The sequence below is a fragment of the Carassius auratus genome, chromosome 19 (genome assembly GCF_003368295.1).
Source record: "Carassius auratus strain Wakin chromosome 19, ASM336829v1, whole genome shotgun sequence".
In the NCBI taxonomy this organism is placed as follows: Eukaryota; Metazoa; Chordata; class Actinopteri; order Cypriniformes; family Cyprinidae; genus Carassius; species Carassius auratus.
In genome coordinates, this window is record NC_039261.1 from 8,164,150 (window position 1) to 8,183,193 (window position 19,044).

Genomic DNA, 19,044 nt, shown 5'->3' on the forward strand with positions numbered 1-19,044 from the left:
AAGGAGAGAAAGGGGAACAAGAGTTTAACGAAATTCTCTCTGCTCCTGTTTTGATATTTATCTATTTAAGACATCTAATTTTTGCAGAATGCTGAACACATTTACAGTTTCTTATTTATTCAGTTTATATAAAGGTCTATGCTTTGTGAATAGGCTTGTTCGAGAAGCACTACACCAGGCTGTCACCGGCTGAAGAGAGCAGCCGCCTCGGATGCTTTCTGCTCGTGGAAGTGATCAGATCATTGGGTTTGCATATATGTATCAATGAAGTGAATTATATACTACATTATTTCTAATTACACAGAAACATTTTTATGAGCAAAAGAAACACTTATATATTACTGCTTAATACAGCGTCATGTTCAGGGGCGCTGCACAAGATGCATAGGCAGTCCTAATGACACCCCCCATGAAAATATATTCCAGACTTTTAAAGGGCCCTCTCTTCCTTTGGGGCCCTGGTAATCAGTACTGGTTATACCCCGTCCGAAGCCCCTGGTCATGTTCAAGAATAAAATGAAGCATATAAACATATGGTCATCTAAATACCGATAAGTAGGGGTATGCTTTTATCAGTGTTTCAGATTTTTTTTTTTAAGTGACTCAAGATAACAGCGTGACTACACTAAAAGAAACGTTAAATGTTATAAAAACACGAATTTGTCAGCATTATTTTCATTTAATTGTTAGTATAAACACGCAAATCACAGAATCTAACGATTGAGAATAAAGCGCGCCGTCACCAAGGCTAGGTTTTCGCAACGACCCTCTTGACCGATTTTGAGCGATTTTGAGCAACTGCACCGCCTGGTCTCGTTTTGCTCTCGCGGTACTTGGATGGCACACGTGATCATGCGGCTGCAGCGCCTAGCTCGGACCAATGTTCTAATCAGAATGCAGTGCGGAGACTAGGCGACTCAGTCGAACAAGCCTTATTATTTTGCAGGGTCTCTTACGACAAGCCGCCTGCAGCATACTGAAAAAGAAGTCTACTGTACTTAGATGTACTGTGTTGGCAGAAATGTACCTTTGAATTGATGCATCTTTCCAAAATCAGGAACTGCTCTGCACCAGCTGTTGTGGCCTCTGATAATTAAATCACATATTCATATTTTCTATCTCATATTTTATATAAATGCGTTTAGTGTTAAAAACATCACATAAATGGTGTCTCAGCTATTATATATCATGGGATTAAATATGCCCGTTTGTGTTTGTTTTCTTTTCTTTTGTTGTTTCTTTTACTGAGACAGCACTTTAACTGCATCATGGTTCAAATCTATCTAAATAAACCAGACAGACATACACTGGAAGAGGTGAATAACCTTTAGTCAGCACTGAATCAACATAAGTGCTTGATCTGTGATAATTTAGTGATAATTCAATCACGAAGCCTTAGCTGTCTTCATATTTGTTTTCACTCTCAGTAGCACATCTCATGTTTCAAGCATTTTGCAATGTTACTTCCCATCTCGCATGTCACTACATTTCACTTTGTAGATAATTTTTTTCTGGTTCTGGCGCTAAATTCTGATTTAAAGTGATTCGATTAGCCAGAAACATGTTTTAAGATATGTAGCCTACTACTTGTGAACATCTAGAAGTCAGCAATTTTACCCGCTTCAGGGGAATTTGGTCAAAGGCAAACAGCTGACTAAAATCATGTGACAGCAAGACCCTCTTGTCATATGACTTTAATTTAGTCCTTCCTTCCCGTGTTTTATGTGACCTCTCTTCTATCGTGAGTGATCTTCTTTCAGTCGTCTAAGCGTAAACACATTTACGTGATTCTCTTGTTTTGTTCCGGGTCTTTTTTTTCCAGAAGGAGAAAGCGTATTCATCTCCAGTGGATGTCTGTCTGGTTTCTTTAGATCACATTATGTGTCTTCTTCTAGCAGGGCTCGTGCTGCTGGTGTGTGCTGCAGGTAAAGTTCTGTCTATATAAAAGAGAACAACACAAAACAGGAAGAAAACAAAAGCGTCTGACAGTTGATCTTGTGATTTAGCGCCTTAGACATTTTCTGTGATTATGTTTTTAACACCGTGTGTTTTGGATAAATACGATATTTTAGGCTCAGTATGTTACGCTTTGCACTCGTAGTGTATATATTATGTTTTGTATTGTTTAAAAAAAATAGTTTTCTTCCCCAGATGCCACACCAGTTGGTGGCAGAACTGTTCCTGATTTTGGAAAGATGTATCATGTTAAAGGTACATATTTAAATACGTACACAGTACATCCCAGTACAGTACACTTCTTTTAAAGTCACAAATCCCTCTTTTATGTAGGTCTGCTTACTTTGCCTTATGCTGAGATAAAGGAACCATTTGAAGCTTGGTTCGATCTCAAAGGGAACAGAAGTCGAATAGACTTTTATCACGGTCAGTTATCATCATGAAAATAAATGAAACCCGACTGTATTTAAACATGTTTATAGACAAGCTGTTGATATTTTATATTGTTTTTTTTTCTAATTGCTGCTGTCTATAGGTACAGTGTGCACTTTTTTTATTGGTAATGATTTGGACTATGGTGCCACTTACAAGATTACACCAGTCACCACTGAGACTGAATTCAATACTATGAAGTGTTTCCAGCTTAATGGTACCAAGGAGGATCCAATACTTCCACAGTCAGCTCTGCCTGATCTGCAGGGCTTTGAAGTATGTACTACCTGAATGACTTCTTATCTTCTGTGGAGCAAACCAAAGGAACAAGGCTGAGGTATTTATGAAATTGTTTGTTTTGCAGTTTGAAAAGATGGAGTATTACGCAGGCAATCTGTGTGAGGTCTGGAAAAACGTCACTCAGGTTGGGCATAAGAAGAACACGTATCGTCTTTGGGTCACACGTCCAGAGGGAAATGATTCCCCAGCCACCCCACACCACTATGAGATGATGGGCTTCAACACACTTTTTGGGTCCCACTATGATAAATACCTAATCGACTACAGTGACTTTAGCTCTAAAATTGATTCTGACATTTTCAAACTACCTGGAGGTGAATACAATAAATGCATAACTCATTCAGTGAATAGACATTTTTCTGCCACTTACAAACTATCTAATAAAAAGCTCACTTTTGTATTTAGGATTGACCTGTGGTGACTTTCCTGGTCCTGGTCTTGAGCATCATTTATTGGCCAACCCCATCCAAGACCTTGTCCACACCTCCCCCGTTGGTCACGCCCACCGTCTGTTTGGCCACTTTAAGGAGAAGTATGAGCGGCAATATGAAAATGAAAAGGAGCATGAGGCGCGTGAGCACAACTTTGTACATAATATTCGGTGAGGAAAAACTAAGAAACATTAGTAGAGATTTGGTGATTTGTATTAAAGGGGTGGTTGACTGTTTTTTTTTTTTTTTAGACCGTGTTTATTGGGTGCAGTCTAACATGTTAATGCTTTATTTAAAAAAAAAAAAATGTTCACATAATTTACCTTTATAAATTATGTGAAACATTTCCATTTACTCTTGGCCACATAAATGTGTCTTCGTAAAATGGATATAAATCCGGTCTTCAGTTCCCACACTAAACAGAGTACATGTCAAGGAAGCAACAGATATACACTGCGTTTTATGCTATTTGATTAATTATCAGTTAATTTCAAGATCAAAGACCGCAACAGGAGAGAGCGCTGCATCAGCACTGGAAAGATGGGTTAGTTTCACTACTCTTAATGAAGACAATTGTGTGTTGAGCGTCTGCGACTTGCTTCAGTTTCATTTGCAGTAGTTTGCACATTAGCTTGCTGAAGAAATACTCATCTTCTCATTCGCAGCGATGCTTGTTGCCTATACTTTATACTATAACATGCCTTGTATATACAGTAGTATATAAAATACTCTCACATGTTTATTATTTTAATGTTTTGGGAGGAGTAAAATTTGCATGTGTGGTTTCAACAAGCAGATGCATTTACACTTGTCCAGTTTTGTCTGGAATGTGGCCCATTGGTTTGAGCAATTAGATTTAAATGCGTCTCGAAAACATTTCATTTGGAACTGACGAGCTGATGATCTGAATCAGGTAAGAAAGAGAAATGCAGAGCAGGGGACACGAGGAACAGGATTAAGAACCGCTGCTTTAGAACATTGATATTAACACTTGTGACTCCTTTAGAATCGTTAGAAGACAGAATCATGATTCATATATGAATAGATTTTTTTTTCATGCACCTCTAGTTTTGAAGCCATTGGCAACAACTGTTCCTCGTCTCTAAAACAGTGCAACATGGCCTCGCCCCTGCATTGCATGTTCCTGGGGGCGGGATTTATGTACATTTTAAGGTTTGTGATGTCACAAACCCGGGAAGTAGTTATAATATCACTACAGTGACTTCACAATCCTTGAAACACAAAGCACAAATTATTGCGGCCCATAGAAACAGCCACTAATGAGGCATCTATATATACAACAGCACATGTATATCTTTGAATATTCATTGATTGTTATGATGAGTGACGACAAGTTGACCGCTCCAAGATGGCGCACGGATCAACGTATCTGGAGCAGTCGAATAGGGCATATGATTGCAGTCCCTACTATTCATAACTGTAGGCATTAAACTGCCATAATTTAAAAAGACAATATGTCTGTTTGCATGATTGAACTTTCAGCTTCGTAACTTTGCAGATATTGTTTATGCTCAAACAGCAACATTACACACTAACTAATGTTAAAAGTGAACCAATCAACCACCCCTTTAAAATGTGAAAAAAAAAAAAAAAATCTCTCTTGGTTATATGGACATGTTAATTACCTTGAAATAAATGAGAATATGGAGCCATAATAATCTATACAAAGTTATATAACGAAAAACAGTAAGCAGTCTGTGAACTTGTCTGAAGAAATTCTTTTTACATACATTTTTCCTCAGGTATGTGCACTCTATGAATAGAGCAGGTCTTTCTTTTTCCCTCTCTGTCAATCACCTGGCTGATCGGTCACAGGAAGAGCTGGCCATGATGAAAGGACTTAAAAGGACTCATGTTCACAGAAAGGCTCAGCCTTTTCCCTCTGAAATCCGCTCTATAGACATCCCTGATTCAGTAGACTGGAGGCTGAATGGTGTGTATATCTTGTTTGAATTTGTTGGGTTGTACAGTATGTGAAGTCAGAATCATTCCATGCATGTTTAGTGATTCAGATGATACACCTAAGGGATTTTCACACTTGAAATTGTTAACCATGGATCATCCTATACCCTGGATAAACGGAATCCGGTGTTTTCTGTAGTTATGTTTCACACTGCTCATACTAAACCTGAAGATAACAGCCGTTTCACACTGTACATTCCTAATCCCAGGGTTTAAAATTCTTATTTTCATATTTTTGGTGTCACTGTCACTGATTGGATGAACAACAGGCAACCTGTTTACACACTTTCCATCTTTTTACATTTCTCCTACCGGCTTCTTTTTACACAACATGCATTTCCGGTTACTAACGTGACATGAGTCTCGTTGCTCAATTTCTGATTGGCTGTCTGTTGCCAAGCGTCCAGCAGCAACAAGCAAACACCGCTCTGCTTCACACTGAACAAACTTAGCACAGCAATGCTCCGGATCAGGGTTTCATAACCCGGGTAAAAAGCTGTGCTAACACCACTTTCAAATGACAGATGTGAAACGTTTCTTTACCTTGGGTTAAAAACAGGTGTTTGAAACGACAATTACCTGGGGTTATGCACATGTGAAAAGCCTTAAAAATATTGTTATGTATTTTCAGGGGCTGTGACACCAGTGAAAGACCAGGCTGTGTGTGGATCCTGCTGGAGCTTTGCCACCACTGGAACACTAGAGGGAGCACTTTTCCTGAAGGTAAATCTGAATAATAAATCCTTAACACCATATCCACTTTATTTTGTAAGAGCTTAAAGGGCTAGGTGTATATGACTTTATTCTTTCAGATGAATTCAGTTGGAGTTATTTAAAAAAATGGTCTTTGATCTTTCAAGCCGTTTGATGCTACTAAGCGGGTGTTGTACTCTATCGGTCCATGAGAAGTTTAATAAAAAGTTAATCCGTTATTAAAATGAATGATTTTTTTTTTTTATTCTTACACTATGATAATCTGTTGTTTTATGATCTGATATTTGTAATGTCCAACTGAATAATGTGTTTTACTTCACTGACACAAATTTGAATTTGTCCTTGTCTTTCTCTCTCTTTTAGACGGGAGAGCTGACGCCATTGTCCCAGCAGATGCTGGTCGACTGTACATGGGGATTTGGGAATAATGGTTGTGATGGAGGAGAGGAATGGAGAGCGTTTGAGTGGATTATGAAACATGGTGGCATTTCTACCGCCGAGAGCTATGGAGGATATATGGGCATGGTGTGTGTACATCTCTATCTAACCCAAACATTTCTGATTGATTTAAATAGTTGTTTAGGTCCCTGCAAAACTGTATAGGAATTTACATCTATAATCAGAAACCCTATTTCCTGATTGCTTGAAAAGGTCCACGTATTACAATTTTTCTTTCTAGAAAGTAGAAAGTACGTTTTTGATCCATATTGGTGGTTAAAAGAACACGACTAATCAAATCACTGTGTGTGTTTCAGAATGGTTTGTGTCACTACAATAAGTCCTCCATGGTGGCAAAGTTGAGCGGTTACACTAATGTGACCAGTGGTGATACTGAGGCACTGAAGGCCGCTATCGTTAAATTCGGCCCTGCAGCAGTCAGCATTGATGCTTCTCATCGTTCCTTCACCTTCTACAGCAATGGAGTGTATTACGAACCAGCATGCAGTGAGTCTTCACTATATTTAACATATTATTTGCCAGATCATTAAATATATCCAAAAAAAATTTAAATGAATACTTTATTTACTTTTTTAGAAATTTAGAATTTGTTTTATTTAGAAACCTTGATGCACAGTTAATATTGTATATTTCAAGTACATATAAGTTAGCATATTATTTTGAGTACAGCAATAACTTACAAGTATTCAGTACTCTTTTCTAAAGAAAGCAGAAATTCATGTTTTATGTTCCTATATCCACAGAAAACGGGACTGATGACTTGGATCATGCTGTGCTAGCAGTTGGTTATGGGGTAATGGATAATAAGCCCTATTGGCTAGTTAAAAACTCCTGGTCCACTTACTGGGGCAATGATGGTTATATACTGATGTCCATGAAAGACAACAACTGTGGTGTGGCCACTGATGCTACTTACGTGACATTAGCCTAATATACCTACATCTTCCAGAAAAATCATACAAGAATTGTTTTTGAGTATTTTATTGCAGATGCTGGACAAATGATCACAGTTTTATCGTTCATGAGTTGGAATGTCAATAAATGGAAAGTCTTAATAACAAAATGTTTGTTCATTGTAAAATCACATAAAGACTTGCATTCCATCGTGCAGCAAAAGTAACACACTCATACTTGTTCAAAGCAAGGCAATGGTCAGTAACTAGTAGGTCTATGTAACAGTTTCATTAGACCCAAATTGAATAATTCTTATGTCCTCAACATTTTAAGACTGGGGGCTGTGGTAACCATCCAATTTTCTTAATTGTAGTTCCACTAATGGTGCCCTCTTCTGGGAAAAAAAGTCTTTACATTTCATCAGGTTAAAAGACAGATGTACCAGACAGTTACAAATTAAGGTCTGGTCAAATTAAGGACAAGAGTAAAAACATTTAGATCATGATAATCATGCAGTAATTTATAAAAATTATTTGGTTAAAAGTATAGTTAATCAAAATTGCATTATTATTTACTCACCCTCTTGTTGTTCCAAACATAAAATCAGACATTTAAAATAATTTTGGTCAGTTAGTCATTAGTAGTTTGGTTGGTTAGTGAACCTCGGATTAAGGATTGAATCATTCAGCCTGAATCACCTAATAAGAGTGATTTGTTTACTGTTTAGTTTATTTCTCTGGTGCAAGCCATTGGCTCGATGACCTGGTCATAGCTATTTTCAGGCTTCATGTGAATAATGACTTAACATTTTAGTCTGTTCCTCCAAAATTTTACACATGGATTCAGATTCTTGAAATACAGTACAGTGCTTTCACAGTATTTTGTAGGACACAGAATAAGAGTTTAAAATGGCATGGGGGGGGGGTGAGTAAATAATGATAAGTGTATATCCCTTTAAGATAACATTTAGAACATTAGACAAATTGCATTCTAAAATAGTTAAATTCTATCAAACAATAGCATGCAGTAAAATTACATAGTTAATGTCAGGATATAAAGGTAAAAACTAGATTGTGTCATTTGGCAGTGTGCTGCTGAGATTGACGTTATCTGTGAGTTTGTGACCATGTATCATCACAGCAATCTCATGACCTTCTACAGTAGTGTATGTATCATAGGCTCAAGCAAAGTTGGCAACATACATATTTAACCCGCTATACATTAAACCTCTTTTTTAAATTGGGTGTTGGATGATGTTTTTTTTCTTCAATAAAGCAACAGAAAAATGATATGCAGTCAAACAACGGACAAAACAGCACTAAACAAGAAAACTTTCCCCTCTAGCTACTGAGCTAAGATAATTCAGGATACTAATATACTATTAAACAATTCAACCAGGCATAATCTTTGGGAACTGTAATCTTAACCAAATATAAATGGAACCCACTTTCCCCACGTGAGACAAATCCGGTGTAATTCCTACACATTGGAGACCATTTACAAAGAAGGCATTGGTTCACTCTTCACTGGACCAAACACTCACAAATTTGGCATTTAGTGAGTGTTAGCTGGTGCTAGTGGGAGGTACATTCTCATTCTAGAGAGTATTTGATTGGACAAAAATCTGGGTAGTACAGGACGAGTCATGAATATTTTTGGTCCATTTGCCATAAGAAGAAAAACATTTTAAATGTAAACTTAATGATTTTAGATCGGCTTACTAATTCACAAATGTTCCTTTAAGTTTGTTTAGGTCAGCGGTTCTCAATTCCAGTTCTTGTGACCCCCTCCTCTGCACATTTTGTTTGTCTTTCTCTCTTATCGCTTCAGACGTTTGTTCTATTCGAACATAAGTGCCCTGCAAAGTGGACATCATAGGATATTCCACCATGATTCCGGTTCGAAGCGAACGTATGCTATATGTTCTATTCAAAGTGCATTGAAGTGTGCGAGACGTGATTTTAAATTGTATTTATTTACAGAGGTAGACTATATGATGTCACACTTGTCCATGTGTGAAGACGTTGCACAGCTCAAATCAATAAATGAATGTTCAAAGTGAAGTAAACTTCAACAGATTTCCCCTGCTCAAGGAGTAGGGAGCAATGAACACTGTGTAGGCACCATGTCAATCACAACACAGTTCATGCACAGAGCTCACTTCTAATGAGCTGATTATCTGAATCAGGTGTGTTAACAAGGAGAGACATGCTAAATATGCAGAGCAGGGGGTCGCAAGGACTGGAATTGAGAACCGCTGGTTTGGAGCATCTCTTTTTTTTTTTTTTTATAAATATTAGATGCACAAATTGCATAGCTTTCAGACCCGGTCATCCATTTTTACACTTAAGTTTTATTAAAACTGCTAATCCAAATGTAAATCAATCAAATAAACAACCTACAGCCATTTAAAAAAACTGTATGGAATGTTCAAATAACTGTCAAAGTCCCATTTTGTATCAAAACCTTAACCATTTTCAAGTTTCACTGATCATCCGCAAGGCTAATAGTGTAAACACACTAAAATTAGACACTGCATAGAGTTTGTGTTATTATATACATCTAACTGGACTCATCTGCTAAACACTGCAGTTCCTGACCTTCTGTGCTGCTTGGCAGTTGGCTGGTATATACAGGAATTTGTCCATCATATTTCAGAGCTGGCCTAAAGGAGAAGAGAGGAGGATAGACTATTTGAGATGTGTTTTCAGGGAATTTTGCAGTAATCTATCCCTTTAATTGTATGTGGTGTTATTATTTACCTCTCTGTATCATGAATGCTGTCTGGTAGTGGTTGATTGGCAGTTTCAGGCAATGCTAGAGCAAGCACTGCAGCAAGCAGAGGGGTGGAGCCAAATATCACCATGGGCACAACAGGTGTATGGCGTCCAAGCAGGTTTATTAGTGGTGCTAAAACTCCACCCATCCGTGCAAACATAGAAGAAACACCAATACCTGTTTGCCTAAAGATAAAAAAAAAGCCAAATCAGATGTTTTTCCCACACGTTAAACTATATGCTGAAGTCAAGAATGCAAGCTCTTCACTCCCACCTGATTTAAATGGACTTGTTAACAGATCATGGCTTTTGAGAAGGTTTTGTGTGCGAGTACCTGAGAACAGTGGGGAACAGTTCTGCAGAATAAATATAGATGATGGCAAAAGATGCTGTAATTCCAAATTTCCCCACCATGGCCAAAGCAGTCCGAATATGAGCGCTGTCTGAGAGAAAAAAAAAAGTTTGATAAGAAAATAATTAAAAAGACAAATAAATTCAAGAAAAGTGCCTGTAGCCATGTTTGACTGATCACCTGCTGGAACAGCGAGAGTCAGCAGACATGCACTGCCTCCCACAGCGAGGAACACACTCAGTGGGATTCGTCGACTACAGGGCAGCAGAACCAACACCAGTGACCTTGCAGGAATTTCCACCAATCCAAACATGAACTGAGAGAGGTAAAGGTCTGCCCCGAGGTCTGACACACCCAGAGACAGACCATAATACACCAACACATTAACAAACCTGGAGAAATGCAGAGACATTAAGTCAATTAAGGGACACCTTTATGTGTGTTTGAAGGGCACGACTACAAACACTTAGTGTTGGGAAGTAACTATAGTTACATGTAGATAAATTACGTCATTTAATTACAAGATAAATGTAACTGTATTCAGTTACAGTTAATGAAAAAATTTTTACAATTAAATTACAGTTACTTATGAAAATGTTAACGATTACAGAGGGGGGTTACATCTTTTTTCACACACCCACATACAGATTTAATTGATTTCATTCAGAAATTGCATTGACTGTTCTAAAATTTGAGACACTAATGTTTCAGGAGGTTAGTGCACAGAATAGGACACATGCTTATTTGATAACTGTTTTGTTTCCTGTTTGGGATTATGTATATGCTTTATTTTTTAAGATTAACTGATTTTTCCATGCCATTTTTAGAAGCCTTTAATCTTAATTCAAGTGTTAAAAGATTTTGAAAGTGATAGATATCAGTGTTGAGTACTACTGTAAGGTTAACCCTGCCTGGTTTACATGTTTGAAAAAAAAAAAAACTACCAGTTCAAAACATTAGAAATTTTGAAAAGTAATCAAATATAATCAGTTATATTAATAAAGTAACTGAAATAGTTACACTACTTATTACATTTTATAGGGTAACCTGTAATCTATTACATTTCCAAAGTAACGTTCCCAAACACTGCAAACACTGAACACTGTACTGCACACAGTTGAGTTTGTGGGTGCTTCTTCAACTACAGGAGCACTTTTCACTCGCTGACTGGAGACATCCGTCATACCTAGGTTATTTTTTTAATTAAAATCATGAATTCCCACCACAGTATCATTTTCATGACATGGATTGCGTTTCAGTAGCATTTTACACCTTTGTTTTTTTTTTGTTTTTTTAATATAAAATAGCAGGTTCATCTGTCTTGCTATAGCTCATTTCATAACTACAACAACAAATATTCTGTTTATTGGGTGATATTTACTTTGATAAATATTATTCTTAAGATGGATTTTCATGTTATGGGACCATGGTAAAACATTAATATAATAGCCATTTGAAATGAAACAAGAATAAAAGATAAATGCATGATCAAATGTGACTTTCTTATAACAAAAAGCACAAAGTTAAAATCTCTTTGTTTTAATGAAATATAAACTGTCACTCTTTATGGCTTCTTTCCCAAATAAAAGTGATATATAAAAAATTGTCTGAAATTGAAGAAACATTAATATACATATCTATGCAGCTACTACTTGTAATCTCACCAGATGTAGAAGAGTATGAGAGCTCTCTTCCTCATATAGGGAGTCCGGAGCAGGTCAACAGCTGTATATTGACTCCGTCCTTGTGGGCCCTCATATCGCTCCACCTGTGATAGCAAGAATGACACTTTAATACTTTGTAACAAATGTTATGAAACATCCTGTTTTTGACTGATTTCTGAACGATTGCGTGACACTGAAGCCTGCAGCTTTGCCATTTAAAATATATTTAAAAACTAAATTTTTCAGTACCAATTTTACTGTATTTTTTATCAAATAAATGCATCCTGTTTTTCAGTTCAAGTTACCCAAACACACTTACATTCATTCATAACAATGGGAGAAACCTTACTAAATACACCCAATGACCTGATGATGTGAAACTCATCTGCTTGTTGCCCTGGTGATGAAGTGAAGCTTCAGACTATCACTTCTTAAAGACGAAAAACAAAGGCCCCTTGGTTGCCCAGGGTGGGGGATGGTGTTGTCATGGTGATGCTAACAGAGCTATTAGAGAGTTTATGGGATTTGAAGATTGGGCCAAAGGCGTGACAAGAAAAAAAGCCAAAAAGAGAGCGGAGAGAGTGAAAGGATCCAAATTTTTGATACCTGAACAGTGGGAGGTAAGGTGCGACCATTGACCGTAGCTGCTTTACGCAGAAGATCAATCGCCTCCTCATTTCGGTTATTCACCAAAAGCCAACGGGCCGAATGTGGAAGAACCCTGAGAAATAGAAGGAGAGGAGGATGAAAGGAGATTTATGCTGTCAGACTGATAAAGGCAGAGGAAGGGAGGAAGTGAATGAAAAAGAGAAGTGAGTGGTGCTTTTATCTTCTCTGTTGCAAAGCCTGATTTCGTAAGGTAGGATACACTGAAACATTTATTTATAACAGATCTTAAAACGTTTGTTAATCTTACAGAAAACAGTTGTTTTAAATTGCAACAATATTTCACAATATTAATGTGCTTTTACAGAATTTTTGATCAAATGCATGCAGCACTGAAGCATAAAAGACCACAAAAACGACTAAACTCCACCACTCGAAGTTTGTGTTAAGTCAAAGTACACTTTTGTGTTTTCTCACCATATATAGAATATGAAGAGAAATCCTGGTGCAGAGATTGCCAGCTGCAGCTTTCTCCAGTCTCTGATGAGATAAGCCACACCTGCCAGCAGCATGTAGCCAAAACCAAAGAAGTAGTCGGTGAAGATGCCTGCCAGCATCCGTTTCTGTGTGCAGGTCCACTCTGTGCCTGTGCAGGAGGGGTCAGGGGAGGTTAGGTGTTCGGGGGTGGTTAGGTCTGGGGTTTAAGGGTTTAACTTAGGGTATTTAGGTCTGTGGTAAAGAAGAAAAGTGTGTTTGCTACTGTTGGCATATAAATATGTCAATGGCACTGTGCGAGAGCTGGGGGGCACTTGAACTGAAAGGTTCCGGTTGAGTACAGGTAGAAATGTACTCGACTGGAACCATTTATATGCATGTTGGTATATGAGGTTGTGCAATAAATCAGGAAAAACTCCAAAACATAATAATGAAGATAATATTCATGTCAATCAGACTCTCCTCATATGGTACAGCCCACCTGCTACAAGTCAGGGTATGTCTTGACTTGTCTAGTAAAGGCATTGGAATATAATATCACATTCCTATATCAATTGACAGGAATATTAGAGGTTTCAGACAGTCACACTGTTAGAAAGAAACAGTAAATGTTTCTCAAATGTAAGACATTAAGTATGCAGAGGAGCAGAAGTTCAGTGTGCAAGTTTTACTTAAAATATCATGTAGATGATTTTTTATCCAGCATGGCAAACTTTTTAAAGGGGTGGTTGCAATTTCACTTTTTTTAACATTAGTTAGTGTGTAATGTTGCTGTTTGAGCATAAATAATTTCTGCAAAGTCTGCAAATATCTTCAGCTTTTAAAATTATGGCAGTTAATATCTACAAAGACGGCTCGTAGGGACTACGACGAGTTACTTCTCGGGTTTGTGCAACATGCAACAAAGGGGGAGAGGCCATGCTGCACTGCCTTAGAGAAGAAGAGGAGTTGCTGCCATGCCATCAAATCTAGGGCTGCACGAAAACATCTATTCATATATGAATCACAATTCTGTCTTCTAATGATTCTAATGGATTCACAAGATTCAAAATAAGTGTTCTAAAGCAGGGGTTCTTAATCCTGTTCCTCCTCGCATCTCCTGCCCTGCATCTCTCTCTCTCTCTCTCTCATTCAGATCATCAGTTCAAGCAATGAACTGTTCCAGTAATACACTCTGTGTGTATAGACAGACAGATATTTTCACATAGCTATTTGAAGCGTTAAACATGGACATGTATGCAGTTCCCTTGCTGTATTAATGTTTTAAACAGGATAAAACTCTATATTAAAAGCTAACATAAGCAGTGGCATTACAAATGAAAGTGTTTCTAAAAGTATGAGAAAACAACAAACAAAAAACATACCATTAAGAGCCATGCTTGCACAGGTTCTGCGTGATCCTCTTCATTAATATTCTCTTCATCTCAATCAGGCTCAAATTGACGAAAGTGACGTTTAGACATGCATTAGGCGGTTTAGCGAATCACAACACACTGGGCCAGCTAACCAATCTGAGCCCATCGCATATTTCTGAGGGAGGGGTTTCATAAAAACAGGAAATCATCTGAGCGTTCAAAGGAGAAGGGACAGAGCAGTGTAGAATAAAGATAAATTATGTGAAAAATAATGAGTTTTTGTAAAAACTAAGGGAGAGTCGTGGCCTAGTGGTTAGAGAGTTTGACTCTTAACCCTAAAGTTGTGGCTTCGAGTCTTGTGCTGGCAATACCATGACTGAGCATGGCATAAATGGCTGCCCACTTGTGTGTGTGCATTTTTTTTTTTGAGAAAGTAAAAATGCACACAATTTCCTGTGAGGGTTAAGATTTGGTGTAGGGTTGGTAAAGGGCGATAGAATATACAGTTTGTACAGTATAAAAACCATTACGCCCATGGGATGTCCCCACTTTTCACAAAAACAAGTGTGTGTGTGTGTGTGTGTGTGTGTGTGTGTGTGTGTGTGTGTGTGTGTGTGTGTGTGTGTGCACAACATGTTACACTGCACCCCATAAACAATCAAGCCTAGAAAAAAACAGTCAACCACCCCTGTAAACAAAAAGTCACCTTTAACCTGAGGTTAAATGTCTTGCTCAAAGGAACAATAACACTAAAACAGGAAAGGGGTCAGAGGTCAGATGTAACCTTTAGTACAAGCACAGATCCTCAGTTATGCCAGTTAATGTTCAACTCACATTCTATTATTAGTAAATATCTATAATTATGTGAAGATGCATGCATGATCAGTGATGACTAATAAAATAGTAAGTGATTTGTATTTTTGAGTGAACTATCCCGTTAGTGACTAGAGAGTTACTTTAGTACTCCAAGTCTCACCTAGAACAAACGCATTGATTATCACGCCCGACACAGTCATTCCTATCATGAAGCGCAGGGTGACATAAACAGGGAAGTTTGGAGCGAAGGCAGCAGCCACACCAAACACTGTCTGAAGGGATAGAGACAAGAGCATGGCAAACCTCCTCCCATACCTTACAGAGAAAGAAAGAATGAGAGAGATTTAATGAGAAATGCTGGTGAATGGACAGGTATTTTTCTTTTTATTATAATCATAAAATAGAGAGTTAAAATGTTATATAAAGCAGATCTGCAACTCTTGAAATTACGTTCTAATAAAATCAAAAAAAATATGATGCCATTCAAATTTAACACATCAATTTTTATTTTTAGTGTTATTTTAGCACTTTAATACTAGTATTTACTATTATAATACTGTTAGCAGCAGGTTAAAATAGCAACATATACAAGACATTTTAAGACAAATTGGGGCCCCTCTGGAATTTTGCCGAGGCCCCCTATTGGGCCCCAGCCGCCTGATTGAAAAACAATGATTTATAGTACATACAAAGTATATAGACCCCTAAATTGGAAACAGGGATGTGTATTAACTCTATGTAATTGCATATATAGCTCTAGGCAATGTACATTTGACATTAAAAATGTATTAATACATAAAGAGTTGAATGGGAAGCAGGACATGGAGAGAGAGATAGAGAGCAATGAGCAGGGTATGACCAATAGTTTCCCTCAGGTTGTTTAAAGTGAACAAAGCACACATGTGAAGCGTGATGATGCAAATGTGTATGAGTGTGTGTATATACCTGTCTGCCATAGCTCCAAACACAACAGCTCCTACAAGCAACCCCAGCATATAGATAGAGGAGCCCAGACTGTTTAGACCTGCCTTGTCACACACCAGATCCCACTGCACAAATACATACACAAAACGCAAGTATTAGTTGAGAAAAATCATTACAGGCATATTATCTTATTTATTTATCTTCCTTGCAAATCTTAGATTTATATATATCAATCAAACTTTTATAGGATTTATAAGTCCTTTATGATTTCACTGGATGGATTTATTTAATCAAAAATACATAAAGAAAATAGTATAATTAAATATTATTACAATTTAAAATAACTGATTTCTATTTCTATTTCTGTTCTTTTTTTTTAATAGATGGCAAAGCAGAATTTTCTTCAGCATAACACGATCCTTTAGAAATCTGCATTTGGTGCTCAAGAAACATTTCTTATCATTATTATCAAACATGAAAACGTTTGCTGCTTAATAGTTTTCTGGAAACCTTTTTTTTTTTTGTACTGGATTATTTGAAGAATAGAAAACTTTGATAACAATACCAGGTATATATATATATATATATATATATATATATATATATATATATATAAAGCATTCTTGCTTGATAAAAGTATTAATTTCTAAGGGGAAAAAATCTTAGTGATCCCAACCTTCCAAAAGGATTAATATTTTAGATTGTGTAACATTATAGAATATATATTTCATAATATGTAATTATTTAATAGCCTTCTATTGTTAGGTTAAACTAAATTTCGTTGTACCCATTTAAGAAAAAATAAAACCCTGACATTTAATTCGTCTAAAGAATGCAGACCCGCGTTTACCTCAGTGACAGTGGTTCTCTGGAAGATCTCGTGGCTGTACACCCATCCTGTCTCACAAGTTGAGTGTGTACTGTGGTTCTTTCCCGAAACTGCTGTGCACGAGTCCGCATGTCCTGGCAGAAGGGAGATACTCAGATTCACAACTGAAAGGTTGCCGACAGTAAGGGACGCGTTCTCCATCCCTGAACCCCAACAATGGTGGGGTGGCGTGGCGCCTGTGAAGACGCTCGCCATCATGTGGAATGCGAGAAAGATCTGCGGTAGACATATCCACACATACAGAAGCTTCTGATATCTCCCAAAGCCACCGATTGTGGCCAGCAGCTGATCGAAATTCATTAGGCTACCGACCTTGGAAAAACAAGTCTCGAGAATCTTCACACCTCCATCGAATTACAGTGAGCAAGTGTACAGAGGCGATCTAAATTTATGTAGATTGCTTAATGTATGCCAGAAATCAATTTTAAATCCATCAAGTATTTTATATCCCGAAGAAAGCACACGGAGATCAATAACAAATGTTTACGCAACACGTGCCATTGTGTTGTTGTTATCGTTGTTGGTCTACAACAGCATCTTAGAATTATATTTATGGCTTTAAAAGATGCTCAAACTAATCCTGAACAAGAAACAGAAAAAAAGACAATTAAAAGCCAAAAAATGTCAAAGTGAGTTGATGTCCACTTTCCAGGCGCCTATATTTCCACGGTTCACGACAGATCTGGTTTGACTGTACGGTTTCGCGCTCCGCTTGTTACAAAAGCGTGAAACAACGAGAAAGGCTGGAGCAGAACCACGTCGTCTGGAATGGACCGAGAACTGCTGCGATGCGTTCAATCTTTGGACCAGCAATCATGAAGAATAGAAAGGAAAAATAAAAAGCAAACTTTCGTTTTTCTCCGCTATTGTGTGGAGTGAAATGGCTGTTTAGTTTGGAGTTTTGTATTAAACCCGCGGCTGGTGAAGTGCTGGTCTAAATGGGACGCGCGGCGCGCATAATGAGACTGTAGATCAAAGCTCTCTGTAAATTAGTCCCACGCGACCCACTCCTGCACCTTTCACGGGAAAAACAACCTCTGGCTGAAAACTAGAAATGAGAGAAATGAGATCTGGTGACTTGGAGAAACAAAAGCGTGCCTTCAGACCGAAGACAGCTTTTCATTTCCAGCGGTAGATAGGAATTTCAACCTTTAAAAAAAAAACTATGCAACAGTACAACAACAACAACAAAATAATAATAATGAACATCCTGGACATGCAGCTTAAAGATATTATTCATATGTCTTAAGTGAATACCAGCTTTTCTGCATAATAAATTAGTAATAAAAAAAATACTAATTAGTAATAAATATATTACTAATAAAAAAATAATTTGTAATATATTTACAGTAGGCTAGGAAATTGACAAATTATCTTCCTCAACATTATCTTTATTTATTATTAAAGAATTTGGACCCTTTTAATGTATTGTTGGCTATTGCTACAAATATACATGTAGGCTATGACTGGTTTTACAGTCCCCGGTCACGTATTAGTAAGCAGTGGTGATAAAAATGCAGTACTGAAAGCAACTGCTTACTACCATCAATAGAAAGTTAATAGGCTTTAACACAAAGTATTCACCGTGATACAGGGTGGCAGAAATTCTGGACAGAAATCAACAAACATATTTACATTGTATTAATGTAATGTGTTGTTCTGTACATGTTCATGTAACCTTGTGAAATAAATGTTAAGCAACATTCATCAGTTGTGAGGAAGGCAAGGCAAGGCAAGTTTATTTATATAACACATTTCATACACAATGTTAATTCAAAGTTCTTTACATAAAAGAAAAGAAAATAATAATAATAAAAATCACAACAATAAAACGCGGAATTTAAAAACTTTGAAAATTATTTCAAAATTGATTTAAGAGATTTAAAATGAGTTTAAAACCGTTAAGAATAGAAAATGGTTATATCAAAAATATAGTGCAATCAGTTCGGGCATTGCAAAGTGCTCATTCAGTAAATGCACAGCTAAACAGATGAGTT

At 37.2% G+C, this 19,044-nt stretch overlaps 2 protein-coding genes across 2 annotated transcripts; one reads left to right on the plus strand and one right to left on the minus strand.

Moving 5' to 3' along the window:
- The first annotated feature begins 1,698 nt into the window (after window positions 1-1,698).
- zgc:110239 (C1 family peptidase) lies at window positions 1,699-8,405 on the plus strand. The gene is made up of 11 exons (XM_026288729.1): window positions 1,699-1,925; window positions 2,152-2,211; window positions 2,290-2,382; window positions 2,492-2,664; window positions 2,753-3,002; window positions 3,094-3,289; window positions 4,883-5,073; window positions 5,734-5,825; window positions 6,180-6,341; window positions 6,572-6,761; window positions 7,019-8,405. The coding sequence occupies exons 1-11, from the start codon at window positions 1,880-1,882 to the stop codon at window positions 7,204-7,206; spliced, it is 1,641 nt and encodes a 546-aa protein (XP_026144514.1). The 5' UTR covers window positions 1,699-1,879; the 3' UTR covers window positions 7,207-8,405.
- A 940-nt stretch (window positions 8,406-9,345) lies between these two features.
- Window positions 9,346-18,181, minus strand: si:dkey-166k12.1 (solute carrier family 22 member 13). The gene is made up of 10 exons (XM_026288731.1): window positions 17,009-18,181; window positions 16,180-16,283; window positions 15,395-15,549; window positions 13,046-13,214; window positions 12,569-12,683; window positions 11,963-12,066; window positions 10,479-10,690; window positions 10,281-10,389; window positions 9,932-10,132; window positions 9,346-9,834 (listed from the first exon to the last, which is right to left on the minus strand). The coding sequence occupies exons 1-10, from the start codon at window positions 17,345-17,347 to the stop codon at window positions 9,732-9,734; spliced, it is 1,611 nt and encodes a 536-aa protein (XP_026144516.1). The 5' UTR covers window positions 17,348-18,181; the 3' UTR covers window positions 9,346-9,731.
- Window positions 18,182-19,044: the final 863 nt, after the last annotated feature.